General features: G+C 48.0%; 1 protein-coding gene across 1 annotated transcript in view; it reads left to right on the top strand.

Annotated features, from left to right (window-relative positions):
* Sfxn5 (sideroflexin 5) overlaps positions 1 to 18586 on the top strand; it is a 98933-nt gene that overhangs the window by 41031 nt on the left and 39316 nt on the right. Inside the window, exons 7-10 of the mRNA XM_013035764.1 lie at positions 6341 to 6394; positions 7704 to 7760; positions 7893 to 7958; positions 17167 to 17257. Of these exons, the coding sequence (XP_012891218.1) occupies positions 6341 to 6394; positions 7704 to 7760; positions 7893 to 7958; positions 17167 to 17257 (268 nt within the window). The remainder of the gene's footprint in view (positions 1 to 6340; positions 6395 to 7703; positions 7761 to 7892; positions 7959 to 17166; positions 17258 to 18586) is intronic.

Raw genomic sequence — 18586 nt, 5'->3', positions numbered from 1 at the left:
AACATCTGGGCTGGAGATTACCAGTACCCTGTGTGGCTGAGAGTGGCCCTGCCCCATGCTCTCCCCAGGCCAGGGAGGAATGGGCTGGTTTTCTCTTTCCCGGGCGCCAGTGCCAGTTTAGTCAGCAGATTTCACAGATCCACTGGCACCCGTGTAGTGTCTTATTTTAAGCTTAACATTTAAAGATGGGAACTTTTTCCCCTTTGGTGTGTGGCAAAAAGATCCCAATTTATACATAAGTATGGTTGCTAGGCCCATATACCCGGGCCTCTCGGGGCTGCTGCAGTCCACCTCTGTCTTTCTTGGGGTCCAACCAGAAAAGCACCAGCAGCAGGGCCACTTTTAATAAACCAGAACTCTGTTCCCCGTTTTCCACCAATGGTGTGCAGTGCTGGTCTGTCTATCCACGTGAGGCTACGGGGAGGCAGGGCTACTTGCCCCCCACCACATATAGCCCAGAGGTCCATTCCTCCTACTACCTGTGCCCTGGGCCTTCCTTGGTCACTGAGTGACCCAGAGAACTGGATCTCTCTCAGGCCTGAGACTCTCCCTGGCAGCACTTGTGCCTACTTCTTCACCCCAAACTCCCCACCACACTGCTGCCCTCCCCATTAGGGACCAGATGCCATGCACCTGCTAGAGGGGATGTGAGGAGAGCAGTGAGTTTGGTGGCCTTAGTTAACCAAAGCAGATTCTGCCTTTCTTGGGACATTAAAAGTGTGATTGTACTCTAAATTCTCACAGTGTAACACTATAGTTAGTCCACGGGTGTAGAAACCCCAAGCATTGAGCTAGGATATGGCTTAAGCTCAAGGTCTTGGGTTCATCCACTGCAAGAGGAAAGAAAGAAAGAAAGAGGGGCCAGGAAGGTGGCTCAGTGGTAGAGTGCTTGCCTTGCATGCCTGAGGCCCTGGGTTCGATTCCTCAGCACCACATAAGCAAAAAGAAAAAAGCTGTGGCTCAAGTGGTAGAGCACTAGCCTTGAGCTGAAGAGCTGAGGGACAGTGCCCAGGCCCAGAGTTCAGGCCCCATGACTGGACCCTGAGAAAGAGAGAGAGAGAGAGAGAGAGAGAGGGAGAGGGAAAGGGAGAGGGGAAAGGAGAGTGGGAGGGAGGGAGGGAGGGGAGGGAAGGGAAGGAAGGAAGGAAGAAAGAAAAAAGAAAGAAAGGGAGGAAGGGAGGGAAGGAAGGAAGAGAGAGAGGAAGAAAGGGAGAAAGAAAAGGAAGAGAATGACAGAAGGATAAGAGAGAGAAAGAAAGAAAGGAAAAAAGAAAGAGAAAGACAAGAAAAAGGCACAGAGGAAGAAAATGAAGAAAGAGAGAAAGGAAAAAAGAAAGAAAACACATCAGCTCAAGTATCAGAAGGTACTAGTGAGAGTCAGTGGGGGACATGTAGGAAGGAACCACAAAGTGTTCATTTTATGTCAGGACTTGGCTCTGTCCCAAAGCCTTTCTGACATCCCCAACCGTCACCATCTTAGACTCTTTTTCCCCGTATTCCAGTTCCAGTTCCAGTTTCCTCTCTGATTCACCTCAAGTGTGACCTGATGAGACTTAGGTCTCATCGTGCAAGAGGTGTTGGTTCAGTTAAGCTAGAACAGACTAGTCAGAGGTAGACGTTCATTTGACAAAAGATATTTTCTTGAGCTGGCTGGCATCCTTTAAATAGCAACACCCCTAATACATGGAAGTGTTGCTTTTCAGATCATTAACCACTTAAATCAGAAGATGGAGACAAAGTAGAAGGAAAATCCTGGCAAATCGTTGGGTACTAGGGCCCTGGGGAGGGCTGTCAGAGGAACTAGGAAGTGGATGCATGAGGTGAGGAGGAGGAGGAGGACAGTTCTGAAGAAATGATGCTTTTCCAGTGAGGACCGAGGTCTATGAACAGCTTTGAACTCTCCCCACTCTAAAACTGAAGGCATCTCTCCAGGAAGATAGACCACAAACAGGTACATCTAAGGTGGATACTGCAGAGAAGATAGCAGGTGCTGGAGAGTGGCCCTAACTATTTTGAGGGGGCTTCCTGGAGGAGGCAACAATTAGATTGAAGCCAGAAGGAAAGATTGGCGAAGTGGAAATGCTATTTTCTTGGCAACCATGATAATTTTGTACCCTGGTCTTCTCCTGGAGTAAGTCTCACCACCCAGTTGTTTTCACATATACCCTATTTCCTTTCTAGGTTTCCCACACTTTAACAATCTTTCCATCACTGGATTCAGGCTTGTATGGGAGGTTGGCTCAGGAGTGGGGGCTGTTCGGTTCTCTCTGAGGCCAGATATCATAGCACACAAAGTTATGGCCTGTGGCCTTGCTTCTCTGCCCTTTTCTTCAACAGCCCCTGACCAGGAAGCCAGGAGTGATAGGGAGTGGGCATGTCACTCTTATAGACTGACACTCATCTAATGTGCAGTGGTTAAGACTTGAAAGGCGGAGGCTGGTGTGAAGATGTGGCTTTTCTTCTTTTTCTTTATGCTTTTTGTCAGACATGGGGCTTAAACTTGGCCTGGGTGCTGTCCCTGAGCTTTTCTGCTCAAAGCTCCTGCTCTACCACTTTGAGCCACATCTCCACATCTGGCTCTTTGGTGGTTAATTGGAGATGAGAGTCTCACAGACTTTCCATCCTGGGATGACTTTGAACCACAATTCTCAGATCTCAGCCTCCTGAGTAGCTAGGATTACAAGCATGAGCCACCAGTGCCCTGACTGTCCCTTTGCCTGGTATGCTAAGTAGCCCCAGGGCTGGGCTAGGGGCCCTGCATAGGGAGGTGATGAGCAGCAGCACTAACGAAGATATAATGCAAGGAGCATTAGTCACCATACAAAATTTTACACCAAGGACAGCAGAGTCAATCTCCATACATGATACCCCTAGCTCACTTAGCAAAGGCTGCTAGGGTGCTGTGTAAAAGAACATCCTCAGAATTTCAAGGGTGCTGTAAACATTCATTCTTAGGGACCCACAGTTGACCATGGTGAACCTGATATAAATAAGTTTTGGCAGAGATGGTTTTGTTTGTCACTGCTTATCTGGGGGTCAGCTGGAGTTGGCAGACCTGCCTGGCCTCTGCTCCTCCTATTGCTTAGTCTCCTTGGACCTTAGTCTCCAAAGCAGGTCAAATGGTCTTACAGAGTCACCAACAAAAAACACCCCCATCCTGAGAGGCAGTGGCAAAGGTTTTGGGGTGTCACTGGAGTCAGCACCACATATTCAATATGCCCTTCCCAAAGGCCCATGGTGACTGGAATGAGGACGCTATGGATGATGTATCATTGTCTCAGCCCAGCAGTGGTTTTTATCCTGGTCATGAAGTGTTCACTGTAGTTCACACTGAGGTAGCCATGTTCTTCCAGCCAAGCAGGGATCCATCCCTGTGCCTATGCTTTAGGTGATAGGAGCCTTGACTCTGTCTATAGGGGTCAGCGTCCTTTCAAGTCCAAGACTTTTGTTCAAAGTTGATGCTTGGGTGTGTCATGCAGGTTGAGGTCTCAGACAGGGCAGCAAAAGCTGGAAAGGAAGAAGGCAAGGGTTGAGGAATGTTGCTCAAACTGCCTTACTTCCTTTCCTGATCATCTCCAGAGGCACCCGGACTATCCTCCATTGAACAGATAAAGAAACAAGCACAAAGAGAGCTCAAGTACTAGCCTTAGGTTGATACTGACACCAGCATTTGGTGACCAGAGCCCAAATGTTAGTCTGTAGGGTCCACAGACACTGTTGTGGATGGGGACCACAAAGGTGCACAGGGGATATGTGCATAGAGGACAGCCATGAAGGGGCTGGAGCTGCAGAGGGGACTTCAGCCATAGTACGAACTATAAATGGGAGCAAAGATAGGATGTGCGATTTGGCCAAGGTCCTGCAGCAAGATAGGGTGGAGGCTGGGTAGGAATCCTAGCTATTGGCTCCTGCTTCCTTCTTCCACTTTCCCTGGTAGCAGCGCATTCTGGGCGCTCTCCACCGTCTGCGCGGCCACGCCTGCTGCGCTTCCCTCTTGGAAGAGGTGCGATCCACTGGCATTGGAGCCGGGTGGACTGGCTCCCTCTCTCTATCCATCTCTTTCTTCCCCCTGCCATGTTCTGGAAAGGGCAGCGGGAGGGAATGTGGGCAGGTTGCACCAGAGATATACATCTGAGAGCTGAAGGGAACATTTATTTTTAATGTAGACTTAAAAAGAAAAAGGAAGTTATAAAATATCTGCTCTTGCTCCTGGGATTGTGCAGATGGTACTGCGTTTTGCCTAATAGGGAATGGGGCTGCCATCGCCTGCTGCTGGTGCCCGCCTGGCTGTATAGACCTGGAGGGCAGGATCCCTGCTGTCCAGCGTCAGCCCCAAATGGCTCCCCAGGGCCCCATTTGGACAACACGGTGGGGTGCTTGCTGCCCCCTAACTCACTCACTCTGCCTTCTGCTGGTTTCCCAGAATTCCTCCTGTCAGACCAGGATGTCTCTCACTGTCCCAGCACGCTCTCTGTCTGTCTGTCTGTCTGTCTGTCTGTCTCTCTCTCTCTCTCACACACACACACACACACACAAACACACACACACACACCTCACCTCTGAATTCTTTCTTTTTTTTTCAGAAGACAGTCAGGGTCCACTGAGCTGTCCCTCCTGGACTATTTGAATGTTAGAACCAATCAACTTTGCACACACCTCATGCCTTAAGCCATCTTGTCATTTTCCTAGCTATTATAAAAGACATTCTCAAACACCTCCTTGTGTGGTCTTTGTGTTTACTGTGATAGGGACCATCTAGCCATCTCCCCACTGTTCCCCACCAGAAGCCCAGTGTTCCTTCTCTCTCTCTCTCTCTCTCTCTCTCTCTCTCTCTCCATCTCTCTCTCTCTCTTTCTCTTTTTGGTGCGGATACTGGGGCTTGAACTCAGAGCCTGGGTTCTGTCCCTAGGTGTTATTGCTCAGCTACTACTTGAGCCACAGCTTTACTTCTGGCTTTTTGGTAGTTAATTGGAGATAAGAGTCTCACAGATTTTCCTGTCTGGGCTGGCTTTGAACTTCTCAACCTCATGAGCATCTAGGATTATAGACATGAGCCACCAGCAGCCAGCTTGTTCTGACTTCTTACTAGAGGCCAGCTAGGAGGTATACATGGGTCTCTTATGGAGAGACCCATGTGGAACCTGTCACAGACAAGGGATTCTGAAACCCAAGATCCCATGGCTTTCAGTCCAAGTCCCTCAGCTGCCACTGTAGAGAAGAACAAATAGAGATCTTATTCTGGGAGAGAAATCTCATAAGATAATTCCCCATTGGAGCTATGGAGTGGCTTTACATTATATAATTTTATTCAAACTGGTATGGGCCAATAAATAGAAATGTGCGTATGCATTTGCTGTTTTAAAACATTTTAATGTTTAAAACATGATTTACTAATGCTGCTGAGGATGTCTAGAATTTGATTTACTGCATAGTATTGAATGTTTATACTCGTTCTTTACAGAAATTCTTGCCAAAGAGCCATTTTATCTACAGGAATAATAAATACGTCAATATGTGGATGGTTGTGCACATTTTCCCCATATGCAGTGGTACTTGGTAGATGTTATTTTGCACACAAATACTCACTCACAAGATAAACTGGAGAGGCACACGTATGTCTCTGAAGGCCAATATGTGCCAGTGTCAAGATCACACAATTAGTTTTAGCATAAAGCAAAAAGCAGTCAGTAAGTCTGGCCTTTGAGAATAACAAATCCACACCTTTATAATCATACTTAACCTATGTGTGCTTTATTTATTCATTCATTCTCTCACTCAACACCTACTTTTTAGACATTTTCATTCAATAGATTAAACATGGTGTAAATTCTTGCTTCATGGAGTCAGAGATAGCAGAAATTCTCCCAAATTCTATTTAGGAACCACTTAAAAACCTTTGATATAACTTGTATTTCATCTTCACAAAAATTTTATGGGACAGGCAGGGCATGAAGAAGTTCAGATTTCCTGAGTGGAAGTTCCTTTGGTTTGTTTGCTGCACGTTTACACACACACACACACACACACACACACAAGTTGGGGGCTGGTAGCTCATGCTTGTAATTCTAGCTACTCAGGCAGTTGAGATCTGAGGATCATGGTTCAAGAACTTCCTGGGTAGAAAAGTTTGTGAGACTCTTATCTCCAATGAACTACACAGAAAGGCTGGAAGTGGCACTGGGGCTCAAATGGTAGAGCCCCAGCCTTGAGTAAAAGAAGTTCAAGGACAGTACCCAGGGCCTGAGTTCAAGCTCCAGGACCAGCAAAGAAACAAAAACAAAAGTGTGGGTGTCTCTCTTGTCTTCTAAGCTCAGCCTTTGCCTTTCTCTCCCGGTCTCAGGTCGTGGGTCTTCTCTTGCCCAACCAGACGCTGGCATCCACTGTCTTCTGGCAGGTAAGAGTCTCTACAAGCAGAGGGCTCTTCAAGGAAGGGCTGAGCAGGTGCTGGTTAGAAACTCCCCATATGTCTCTGGCTCCATCCAGGCTCCTGGGTACAGTCAGCCCATAGCTGTGCTCCATCCCAGAAACAACAGGTGAAAAAACAGACTTTGATCCTCTGCAAAGGCTCCCAACATCCCACGCTGACTGTGACTATAACCTTCAGAGGTGAATGGGGGTGAGATACTTTACCCTTGTTGGTGGCTGCCATTCTGCCCTTGGCTGCTCATCTGATGGCCAGTTGACACAAGGCCCACAACCTCCTTTTGACATTAGCCTCACATTCAACCTAATCTACCCCAACCCTGCATCAACGGACATCACATACCCTGGCTCTACCTGTGGAGACAGTGGGGTTGGGCCCCCTAAAACCAGAGGATGTTTTTGTTCATGTCTGCACAGAGGAAGAGGGGCAGGAAGGAACACCTGCCTTCTTCTGGGGGGAAATACCTAAGAGTTTTCCCTGAGCAGAATTGCCAAGTGGTAGTGGCAACTACGGGGCTGGGGGATTTTTGTTGTTGGTGGTGGTGGTGGTTGTAGGGCTTGAACTCTCGATCTGGACACTGTCCCTGAACTTTTGTGCTCAATACTAGCACTCTATCACTTTAAGCCACAGCTTCATTTCTGGTTTTCTAGTGGTTAATTGGAGATAAGAGTCTCATGGATTGTCCTGCCCCAGCTGACTTCAAACAGCGATCTTCAGATCTCAGCCTCCTGTGTAGCTAGGATTACAAGCATGAGCCACCAGGGCCTGGCTGGTGTGGGAATTTAAAAAAAATTGTTATTATAAAGTTGATATATAGAGGGCGTAGTTACATAAGTCAGGTAGAGTACATTCTTTTGGACAGTGTTACCCCTTTCCTCACACTCTCCCAGTTTCCTCCTCCCATTGGGCTGGGGAATTTGTGAAAGAGGTGCAGGGCTGTCAATCATTCCATCTTCTGTCCAGCAAATACTATAAAGTAAAGGTGATGTGGCAAAGGCTTGTTGGCCAGCATATGTCCTGGTTTCAGCCCAGGGGACTGCTGGGATGAGCAGTAACTGCAACCTGTTCTACTCAGAATAGAAGGATTTTCTGAGACTCAGGACGTTGGGTATTAAAACCAGACGAGACATGAGCAAAGTGAGACAATTAGTTGGTCATGCTAACCAACAGGATGGAGGGAACGAACCATCTATGCACTAGAGACAGTTATCTTTCTAGAGCTGTGCCTTCCAGAAAGGTGACCAGGCCTTTCCTGACTTCTCTCCTCATTGCCTTTCAGTGGTTGAACCAGAGCCACAATGCTTGTGTTAACTATGCAAACCGCAATGCTACCAAGGTGAGTGTTGCTGCCCTTCACTTGTATGGATTCAGGGAGGGGGACCCAGACTTCCTCCCCAGGTGTAACATGCCACCATGATTGGCACCAAGCAGTGCCCTACTTATGTACCTTATTTACACTGTCTTCCAGCCTTCACCTGCATCCAAGTTTATCCAGGGCTACCTAGGGGCTGTCATCAGTGCTGTCTCCATTGCTGTGAGTAACTCCTCTTCCCTCCCCTCCCCCAGATCAACACTGCAGGTGGACCCTTGTTTGAGAGCCAGCATGGGCAAGGGCATGGGGGATGGGATCTATGGACAGACTGCCTGGGAAGGCTTTCTAGGCAGAGAAGAGGCTCTGGTAGTGAGAGCACAGACTAGTAATTCAGGTTTTGGAGAATAGGTGGGAGGAGAGATGGGGTCTGGGAGCACCTAGGTCAGGGTATCTACTCTTAAGGGGGGCCTGCATGGACCTACCATGTTCCCCAGAGCAGCTGGTCTTCACAGCCAGTAATGTAACCCATGCAATAGGACGTCCACAGACTCTCCACAAGCTTTATGGGAATGGAGAAGTTACTTATTAGGGGAGTGTTGTAGATTGACTGAATGAGCATAGGATGAATGGATGCTAGGTTTCCAGCATAAAGACAGCAATGGGCCTGGGCCAGAGCCAGTGGAGAATCAAGCCTCAGGGATCTTGTCCCACCCTTGATCCCATCTTGTACGATCCCCACTCAGATAGCCTTCAGTAGCCAACTCTACAGAACAAAGCATCTCTTCACAACTTTATCATTTCATACACGGATAACACTATGAGGACACAACATTGATTATTAGAAAATGCAAATCAAAACACATTCGCAGCTAGACACTTGTGCCTCATGCCTATAATCCTAGCTACTTAGAAAGCTGAGATGTGGAAGATTGTGATTTGAAGCCAGCCTGAGCAGAAAAGTCTGTGATATTGATAAGAAATCTCATCCTAATAAGGTATCTCCTCCATTGATTCCTGTTTCTGCTTATAATTTTTTAGTAGGTAAATTTATATTTATCAAACAAATTACTATTTTTCATAATGTTTCTTCTAGGTATTTATTGTCAAGGTGTGTTTATAATATTTTATAATAAAAGATACTGCAAGTAAAAAAAAAGTCTGTGAGACTCCATCTCCAATTAACCAGCAAAAGCCTGGTTGGAGGCATGGCTCAAGTGACAGAGCACCAATCAAGCAAGCAAGCAGAGCAAGCACAAGGCCCTGAGTTCAAACCCCAGGACAAAAAATATTTTAAACATATTCACATGTAATGAGAGAAGTTGCATGTACTAAGCCTTTGGTAAAAGTCCTTTCCTCATCTTTTCCATGCCATGAAATAAACACGAGTTCACTACTATGTAATAACCTATTATATCCTACACCATAATTAATGTGCTATTCTTCTAAAGTAGAGTTTTACAATTGTCCTGAAATGGCCTCATTTAGTTTATTCCCATATGGACTAAGTTATTTCCAAGTGGCTGTTATGGGTAGGGGGTGGGGGGTGCCCCATCCCAACTTCTCTTTCCTTCCCTAAATCCTTGTTTTACCACCAGTGAGAAGCCACATGTTTGCCAAACTTATTTAGATGGCTTTCTAACTTCTGCCACCTGGCTTGGGACTTTGAGGGTTCCTGAATCTGCACTGAGGCCAGGCAGGGCCCTTCTTTGCTTCTTAGGATGAAGGTGCTGAGGGTCTGTCTAACTCACAGCTTCAATAACCTCCTTTCCTTCCTGAGCTGTTGGGATGAGGCCAGTAAGAGCAAGGCTGAGCGGGGCTGGGGCAAGGCTCTAGTGAAGGGGATGGCTGCCTTGGTGGGGCCTTCCCTGGCCTGGGTTTCCAGAAATAGGAGTTCAGCTTCTTTTAGTAGCTCTGGTCTCTCTGTGTCCCAGTACTCATTGTTCCACCCTAGGTGGTTCAGCATTTCATCCCTGCATTTCCCAGGGCCAAGCTTTGTCCACAGTGGTGACTGGGGGTTCCCAAGACCAGGACCAGCAGTGTTACTCAGAATTGGAGGCCTCTAAGGGCTCCCAAAGCTGGAGTCTCTACCTGGCAGGGACTCGGCCTCACATTGGGCTGTGCCCACACTAGGGACACCCTCTCTCTCCTCTCTGCCTAGACCCAGGGCCCCATAGATGAGGATCTTGCTGGCCCATGCTCCTCTCCTCTGACCCAAATCCTAGAAACTTCTGTTCTTCCCGTACTCAGTCATGCCCATGTCTTCTCATTGTTCCTCAACCCGAGCGCCTTGTTCCCCAGCTGGATTACAAGTTAACCAGGGACAGGCACCTGTCTCCTCCCCCACAGAGGGGAGCATAGAGCACTGCTCCATAAATACCTATTAATTAGGCTGCTGATTGATTGCTGGCCTCAGGAGGCCCCCTCCGCTCCCATCTACAAGCCTTAGAGGTGGCAGCGCCCCTCCGCCTGAAGTCTTCACGTCTTCACGCAGTGAGGGGCTCGCTTTGGCAGATGGAGCGGAGTTTCTGACTTGGAAAATCTGCAGCTTGCTTGCTTTTCTTTTGTGTGTGTAAATCACAAAACCTCTAAAGAAAGAGGCTTTATTTTATTTTCCTTTCTCTTGTTCTCTGGAACCCCAGGCCCCTCGGCCTCATTAACTGATCTCTGCTTCAATTAGTGACAAATCCCCTCCCAGAGTGAGCCTGTTAGGAGGAGATGACCTGCAAACAAGTGTCACGGCCCCAGTGGTTGGCCCAGCTCTGGCATTAATTAAAACGAGTCCCTACAAGCACACGGCCTGGATGGAGGCTGACAGGCTGAGAGCAGGTCCCTGAGACTGAGGGGAGCTAGGGTAGAGGCCAGCCTCCTCTCTGGGCCCTGGAGAGACCTCCTCTACTCCCAGAATTGCTCTTGGCCTTGTTAGCAGTCTCCCCCACTCCACCCCACCTGAATCAGGAACCCCCAAGTTTGCATGTCCCCTAATGAAGCTGAATCCAGGGCCACCGGGGTTCAGAGCCTCTTAGTGAACCTCCTAAATAGATTTGGCAATGTCTGCCTTCTTGCTTGGGAATAAAAAAGAAATTCCGTCTTAAGTTATTTTTGAAATCTAACAGTTTGCTGTCTTTTAACAAAGGAAGCCTCTCTCAGTCCTCATTGTGTTTTCATTCTGGAGTTTGGGGAGCACTTTTGTAGGCTGCTTCTCTGTGTTCAGGAGGCGAAGGCGCAGGCAAGACCCTGCTTACTTCCTGCAGAGTCTGTTTCTTGTCAGACACTTATCAGGGCCTGGGGACATCTACTGATGTGACCTTGGGGATGCCACAAAGGAAAGTGACAAAGACTGTGGCAGTCACAATCATGGTGACACTGACTTTCAGGCACCTATTTTACTGTCACCGGGCTGACTGATAGGACCTATGGAGAAGGCCAGAGGCCAGCAGGAATGGGTGTCCAAGAGAGAGGGTACCCCTCCCCCCCCACAAACACACACACACACACACACACAGAACAGAGGCATGCAGGAGTTCAAAAACAGACTTAGACCCTGTTGGAAAATGTGTGTGGCTGCCATGCAGGAGTGACAGGAGGTGATGGTGATAGTGACAAAATAGAATAGTAGCAGAAGCTGTCATGACATGCTAGGGGACCTTGCTCAGTAGGTAGAGACCATATCAGGAACCCCAGCCCAGGCTTGGGGCCCTGGACATGGCAGGGACTCAGGCATCAGTGGACTGGGAAAATGGTCATGGATTGGCAGACCGCCCATACAGGGATACAGGCATCCAGGTTCCTAGGGTGAGGATGGGCATGGAACAGAGAAGACAGAGCTAAAGTCCTCCTTGACTCATAAGGAGCTGCCTGATAATGATACATTGGCTTTATGCCGATTCCCCAACTCCTCACCTTCAGTTAGGCCTTTGCTGGCTAAAGTTCTCTGCTGGGGCAATGTGAGCCTCCATTGCTAAGGGTCTGGGTCTTTCTTTCATCCTTCCTAGGATGAATTTACTACCAGAAGGGGACCAGAGGATCCCTGAGTAAACCCCAACACCTTGCAGTTCTCATTGTCCCCTTGATTGTCAGTCTAGCCCATAATCATGATAGTAACAATGGCTCATGGAGCGGCTACCCTGTGCCAGCACCATTTAGGTGTACATCCATTTTACAGATCAAGGAAAAAGGCCTAGGGTAGAGTCAGTGACAGAGTCTACTCAGGCTTCCTCAAACATTTTTTCTGCTTCCCCCCCCTCTTATTTGTTTGTTTGTTTCCTGCTCCTCCAGTAGAATTAGGAAGTTAAAAAGCCACATAATGTGTTAGCTCCAGGCAAAAGAACTGTACCTTGCCTCTCTAGCCTGATTCCTCCCCAGGTGCCCTGAGAACAGCAGAAATGGGAAGAAAACTTTGGAGAGGCTTTTTAGACCCTCCATCCACTTTTGTTCTTGATTTCTGAGCCTCTGTCTTCTTGTTAGAGTCAAGTCAGCTGGATATATTTGTTCTTGGCTCCTGGAAGATAGGCCTGGCTGGCTCTGCAGTGATGGGGGAGGGAGGGTACTCAAGCTTTTCTGTTCTTCTCAGAGGATGAGGAGGTTTGGGGAACAGCCGCACCTGTGAAATAGGAACCAGACTATTGTCCCACTGCTTTTGCTATGAAGGGCCATTGCATGGACCCCACAACAGAATCGGAAGTGTTTAAGAAGCCTGCAGATGGTAATGCTGGCAATGGCAAGTCACACATGAAAAGTTGCTCCACATCTATTCTGGGGAGACAAGGTGCTGGCCCCTCCTACATAGAGGGGTCTGATGTAATTGGTTTTCTGCTTAGTGGCAACTGGGCCCTGTGGGCACAGTCCAGAGGTCATGCTTACCACTAGCACCCAAACAGTCCACTCAGGCACAGCTGGTGCTGACTGGAACTTTAGCCTATTTATAACCAGATCCTGGCCACCTTTGCCCCTTTGCTCCTGATCCCATTGCCCAGCAACAGCCTGGCTGGGGCTGAAGGACAATTGACCTCCACAGAGGTCATCAGTCCACTTGGTATTCAAGTTTTTTTCTACAAAGAGTGCCCTCTGGTGGGTATTTGTAGTATTATATAAACAATTTGACCCATTCCAGCCTGTAGGACCCACCTAATCCCCTGAGCATTTAGTGTGTAAAAAAACTACCATCCAAGACTGGATCTAAATTCTGACCTCATGCTACCCCTGTCTCCTCTTCATCCTTCAGGACCACTCAGACCCCCATAGCACATGCAGTAAGGTCTTCTGAACACTCTACAGAGGCAACTTGGTATTTCCTGGCTCTGAACGTCTCCCCACTTCCCTTCCCACCTAACCACCTCGTACTCACTACTCACTCTTCAGAACTGTTAGGCAACCTTTATCTCTGAGGCCTGTCCTCCTGGGTCCTCCTCTGGCTGAGAGGTGAAAAGATCCTCTCAGCAAGTCATTGATCTGGGCTGGGAGGTATGGTTCTCAATGATTGCTAAGATGGATAGCAGTGCTTCACAAAGCAAATCTCTTGTTTGGTTTTTCTTCCTATCTTTTGATATCTGACCATTCATTTTATTTATTCTAGAAGCTTAGGTTACAACGCCCCTCACCCCCACCCCACCATATTAATTTCAGCACTCACTTGGATGTCATCGAGGATTAAGAGAGATAAAAGCCCTGTGTCCCCATGCTTAGGGTTTGTTGGGAGCAAAAGATCATTAGTGAAGAGGTAAAAAAATTTTTCCTATACTATTCAATTTTTTATCAGATCCTTGTTTTTATCTTTATTTTTTATGATATCGGTGTTTAAACTCAGGGCCTAGAAGTTGCTTGGCTTGCTTGCTCACAAGCTGGAGCTCTGCCACTTGAGCCATTCCTCCAGCTCACTTTATACTGGTTATTTTAGAGATGGAGTTTCACAGACTTTTCTTACTGGATTGGCTTTGAACCATGATCCTCTAGATCTCAGCTTGCTAAGTAACTAGGATTATAGTCGAGAAGCACTGGTGTAATCCTAGCTACTCAAGAGGTTGATCTGAGGATCTGAGGAACGTAGTTTGAAGCCATCCCAGACAAGAAAGTCTTTGAGACTCTTATCTCCAATTAACCACCAAAAAAAAAAACAGCAAAACAACACACACACACACACACACACTCACGGAAAAAGCCAGAAGTAGAGCAGAGGTGTGGTTCAAGTGGTTAAGGGCTATCCTTGAGTGAAGTAGCTCAGAGACACAGACACTGCCCAGGCCCTGCTTCCAGCCCCAGGACCCCCCCCACACACACACACAAGTAAATAAATATGTACATACTGTGATAGGTTCCAGGCTTTTCCAGAGACTAGAGTATCCAATGGGCACCCTGAGGCAGGTGGAGGCCTGGTGTTTAGGCTAAATGTAAGGAGGTGAGGGAGAGCCAGGCTGGGAAAATTTTGTTTGTGGGAGGAGCCAAGAGGGGTGGAAATGGGGTGGCCATGGCCAGGTGACTGGAGCCTGCAAGCCATCATGGCCAAGTGATCACACAAGCGTCTTGGTGCCCTTCCGTGCAGTGATCAACCCTTAAGCAAGTCCAAATCCATTCTCAAAGACAACTTGGACTGGTGTGGGGAGGGGATGGGGCAGATGACAGAAGCAGGCAGGTGAAGGGAGAGTGGGAAGGCATCAAGTGTGGTATTCCCCCAGGTCGGCCACATGTGTGGCTAATGGAGGATGCAGCTGGGTGAGACATTACTCCAGTCCCACTGAATGTCTCCTCTACAGCCTTTCTGAAATCAGGCTGCTGTTGGCCTGAGGGATGTTGGTACTCAAGGATACAGCGACTGGCCCCATGACACTACTTATGTTGTGAAGCCCCTACCCCACCTGTGTTTCTTGGTGCTGGCCAGCCTCTCTCCATTTTGTCAATACTACTGTTGTGATGCAGACCACCAGGGTGCAATGGCACTCAGACACTGAAGCACCACTCCTTACACAGTGCATAGTACATGGTTAAGAACCAAGCCTTTTTTTTTTTTGTCCACCATGGGACTTGAACTCAGGGCCTGGGCACTGGCCTTGTGCCTCTTTGTGCTCAAGACTAGCACTCTACCACTTGAGCCACAGTGCCACTTCTGGTTTTTGAGTGGTTAATTGGAGATAAAAGTCTCACAGAGATTTTTCTGCCGGGGCTAGCTTTGAACTGCTAAGAGTGAAGCTTTAAGCCAAGCACCAGTAGCTCACCTCTGTAATCCTACCTACTCAGGAGGCTGAGATCTGAGGATTGCGATTTGATGCCAACCTGGACAGGGAAGTCTGTAAGACTATTATCACCAATCAACCACCAAAAAACCAGAAGTGGCGCTCAAAAGCCGTAGAAGCTAACTCTGAGGTAAAAAGCTCAGGGACAGTGCCCAGGCTCTGAGTTCAAGCCCCATGAGCAACAACAACAAAAAGCACAAAGCTTTACAAATTGTGGGCCTTATGTGGATGGGGTGAGATTTAATGAAGTACTTGGATGTATCTGAGAGCAGGCCAACATACCCAAACCTGAATTGAGACCACAAAGTGTGGAGAGGGCCTGCGCATAGTGGCGGGCTCACGAGGAGGCAGTGTGGTCATGATATCCACCCATCAGTGATGGGCCCATAAGCATTGGGAACAAGTGGCCACTTACCCTAACTCTTCCTTACTGTCCCATACCTTGGACAGCCACAGCCTGGGAAGAAACCCAGTGTGGACTGCAGACTGGGGACTGGGAGCCCGTCTGTTCTGGTTTCTCAGGTCCCTTTGGCCTGGAACATTTGGTCGAGCCCATTAAAATTAAAAAGCCAAGTGGCTGGGAGCTTAGAATGCCAGCTCGTTTTCCCTGGCATGGTGGGTCCTGTTTAAGGGAACCAGCTGGCATTAATGGCACACAACTCATCATGAACAGCAGCTAGCGATCAGAAAAATCAGAGCTAATAATCAGGTTCAGGAAAGATAATGAGATACGGAACAATCACTGCTGAGGGTCCCCAGGGTCTGTTTTTAACAGCCTCCAAATAAGCTACAAAATAGAAATTAACCAAACAGGGGCTCCATTTGGGCAGAGGGGGAAAACAAACAAGGTACAGATTTTCCTAAGAATTCTTCATATGGCCAAATGTCAGTCCAGGGCCCATAGAGTTCAACAGGGCCTAAAAGAGGCAAGGGATCTTCTCTGACCACTTCTATCTAAGCTCAAACTACCAGCCAGTATGGGTGACAGGAAGCCAGAGGAAAAGGAAGAATGTCAAGACAAGGTGCTGACCTCAGTGTCGGGGAGCAGAAGCTTCCATGCACTGCTACTGGTCTGGCCACATGCATCTTTTTTGTACTCTCTCCACACTTTGCTCGTGTGCTTTTCCCAAAAAAAAGTTCTGGTGGCCTCACCTGCCTGCCTCTCCTCCAACAAGCCCTTTCTAGTCTGTACTGAGCTCTATCCAGTCATCCTTTGTTGGCCAATGCACTTATTCTTCAACAATCAGCTAGTTGAGCATATACTACATGCCACTAGAGATGCAGGCCTGGTTGCTGGGCATACAACAATGAAAAAGGCCTGTGGTCCTGGTTTCATGAAGGCATCAGAGCCATGAGCAGCAGACTGACTGCAGGGAAGGTGGTTCTGAGGATATGGGAGGGTAATGTCATTTTCATTTTTATTACATGATAGCTACATTTATTGAGTCTTCCTCCTCCTCCTCCTCCTCCTCTTCCTATTCCTCCTCTTCCTCCTCCTCTTCCTATTCCTCCTCTTCCTCTTCCTCTTTGAGTGTGGGGCTTGAACTCAGGGCCTGGGTGCTGTCCCTGAGCTCTTTTCCTCAAAGTACTCTACCACATTGAGCCACAGCTCCACTCCCAGTTTTCAGGTGGTTAATTGCAGATAAGAGTCTCATGGACTTTCCTGCCCTGGCTAGCTTTGAACTGTGATCCTCAGATCTCAGTCTCCTTTGTAGTTTGTATTACAGGCATGAGCCACCAGCGCCTGGCTTATTGAGGCTTCTTATGTGCCAAGTTCATGCTTAACACTTTACATACATGGTTGTCACAGGTTGATGCCTCAGGTCAAATTGCTGGTAAGTGATTGTGGAGGTAGAACTCTGGGGTGAGCAGGAGACAATGGGTGTGGCCTGAATTGGGTGGAGCATCACAGGCCCAGAGACTAGCATTGACAAAGGCCCTACCTAGACCAGAAGACTCACCAGCTACTGATAGCTTCTGAGCAAGCTTCTCCCCAGCTTCTAATGCAAGCTGGCTTTGCAGGGCTGTGCCCGGGGAGTGGGGAGTGAGGCTGAAAGGGGATTGTACCTTCTCAGGAAGGTTCACCTGAGGCCCTTAAAGAGGGGCAATGATCTCTTCTCCCTGCTTTTTCTCCAGTTCTAGTCCCTCCCTCCCATGATCCTCTGGGGCACCACCATGCACTTTTTGTTTTTGTTTTTGTTTTGAAGGTGGGCCTTAATGTCCTGGTTCAGAAAGCCAACAAGTTTACCCCAGCCACCCGCCTTCTTGTCCAGAGATTCGTGCCATTCCCTGCTGTAGGTAAGATGTGCACGAAGCACAGACGCCGTGGGAGTGCGGGGAGGGTGTTTGAGGTTCCTGTCAGCTGGATAGATGGCTCATCCACACCTCTCCTGATGCCTTTTGGCTCTGGGTTGGAGTACCTGGAGCAAGATGTGTGCAGGAGCCGGGCGCTGGTGGCTCACGCCTGTAATCCTAGCTACTCAGGAGGCTGAGATCTGAGGATCGCAGTTCAAAGCCAGCCCGGGCAGGAGAGACCTTGAGACTCTGATCTCCAATAAACCACCAGAAAACCGGAAGTGGCTCTGTAGCTCAAGTGGTAGAGCGCTCGCCTTGAGCTGAAGAGCTGAGGGACAGTGCCCAGGCCCAGAGTTCAAGCCCCAAGGCCGACAAAAAAAAAAAAAAGATGTGTACAGGTAGAAAAAGTATGGCTAGCTCTGTGTTTGAGGTTCAGCTTTTAGTGCAGGGATTAGTGTATATGTGTGAATATGCATGCACACACCAGCATTGTGTCTTGAACTCAGGGCCTATAAGCAGAACCTGTGGCTTTGTCACCAGTAGAAATCACTACTACTTTAATGTCACATGGTTATTACTTAGTGACCTTAAAATGTCATGGATGCTCAACACTAATCCAAAATGACTACTAAATCTCATTTATTAACTCATTAGCTAAAAGGTATATCTCAGCCGGGCACTGGTGGCTCATGCCTATAGTCCTAGCTACTCAGGAGGCTGAGATCTAAGAATCGTGATTTGAAGTCCTAGTAGAAAAGTCCCCTTGAGACTCTTTTTTTTTGGGGGGGGGATCTGGTTGTGGGGCCTGAACTCTGGGCCTGGGCACTGTCCCTCAGCTCTTCAGCTCAAGGCTAGTGCTCTACCACTTGAGCCACAGCACCACTTCTGGCTTTTTTCTTTTTGCTTATGTGGTGCTGACGAATTGAACCCAGGGCCTCAGGCATGCAAGGCAAGCGCTCTACCACTGAGCCACCTTCCTAGCCACCCCCTTGAGACTCTTATCTCTTACTAACCACCAGAAAATCGGAAGTGGTACTGTGGCTCAAAGTGGTAGAGTGCTAGCTAGCCTTGAGCAAAAATAGCTAGGGATAGCACCAGAGTTCAAACCTCACAAGTGACAACAGAAAAAGGTACATCTCTTACTAAATCACAATTAAAATTTTTTTGACAACTTGTTCCAATGAAATCCCTTAGTAATTCTTTGAATTAGTTTTATGCATTGTTCTGAGGGGGTCTGTCAGCTTCATGCATCAAGGGATTCTGGCTCAAAAAAGGGTCAAGGCTTCCTCTGGCCCTTAGGATACCACAAAGAAACATACCTTGTTTGGACAT

Source organism: Dipodomys ordii, unplaced genomic scaffold, assembly GCF_000151885.1.
Source record: "Dipodomys ordii isolate 6190 unplaced genomic scaffold, Dord_2.0 Scaffold220, whole genome shotgun sequence".
Lineage (NCBI taxonomy): Eukaryota > Metazoa > Chordata > Mammalia > Rodentia > Heteromyidae > Dipodomys > Dipodomys ordii.
Note: the sequence above shows the minus strand (reverse complement) of the source record. Positions and strands in the feature narration are given on the sequence as shown.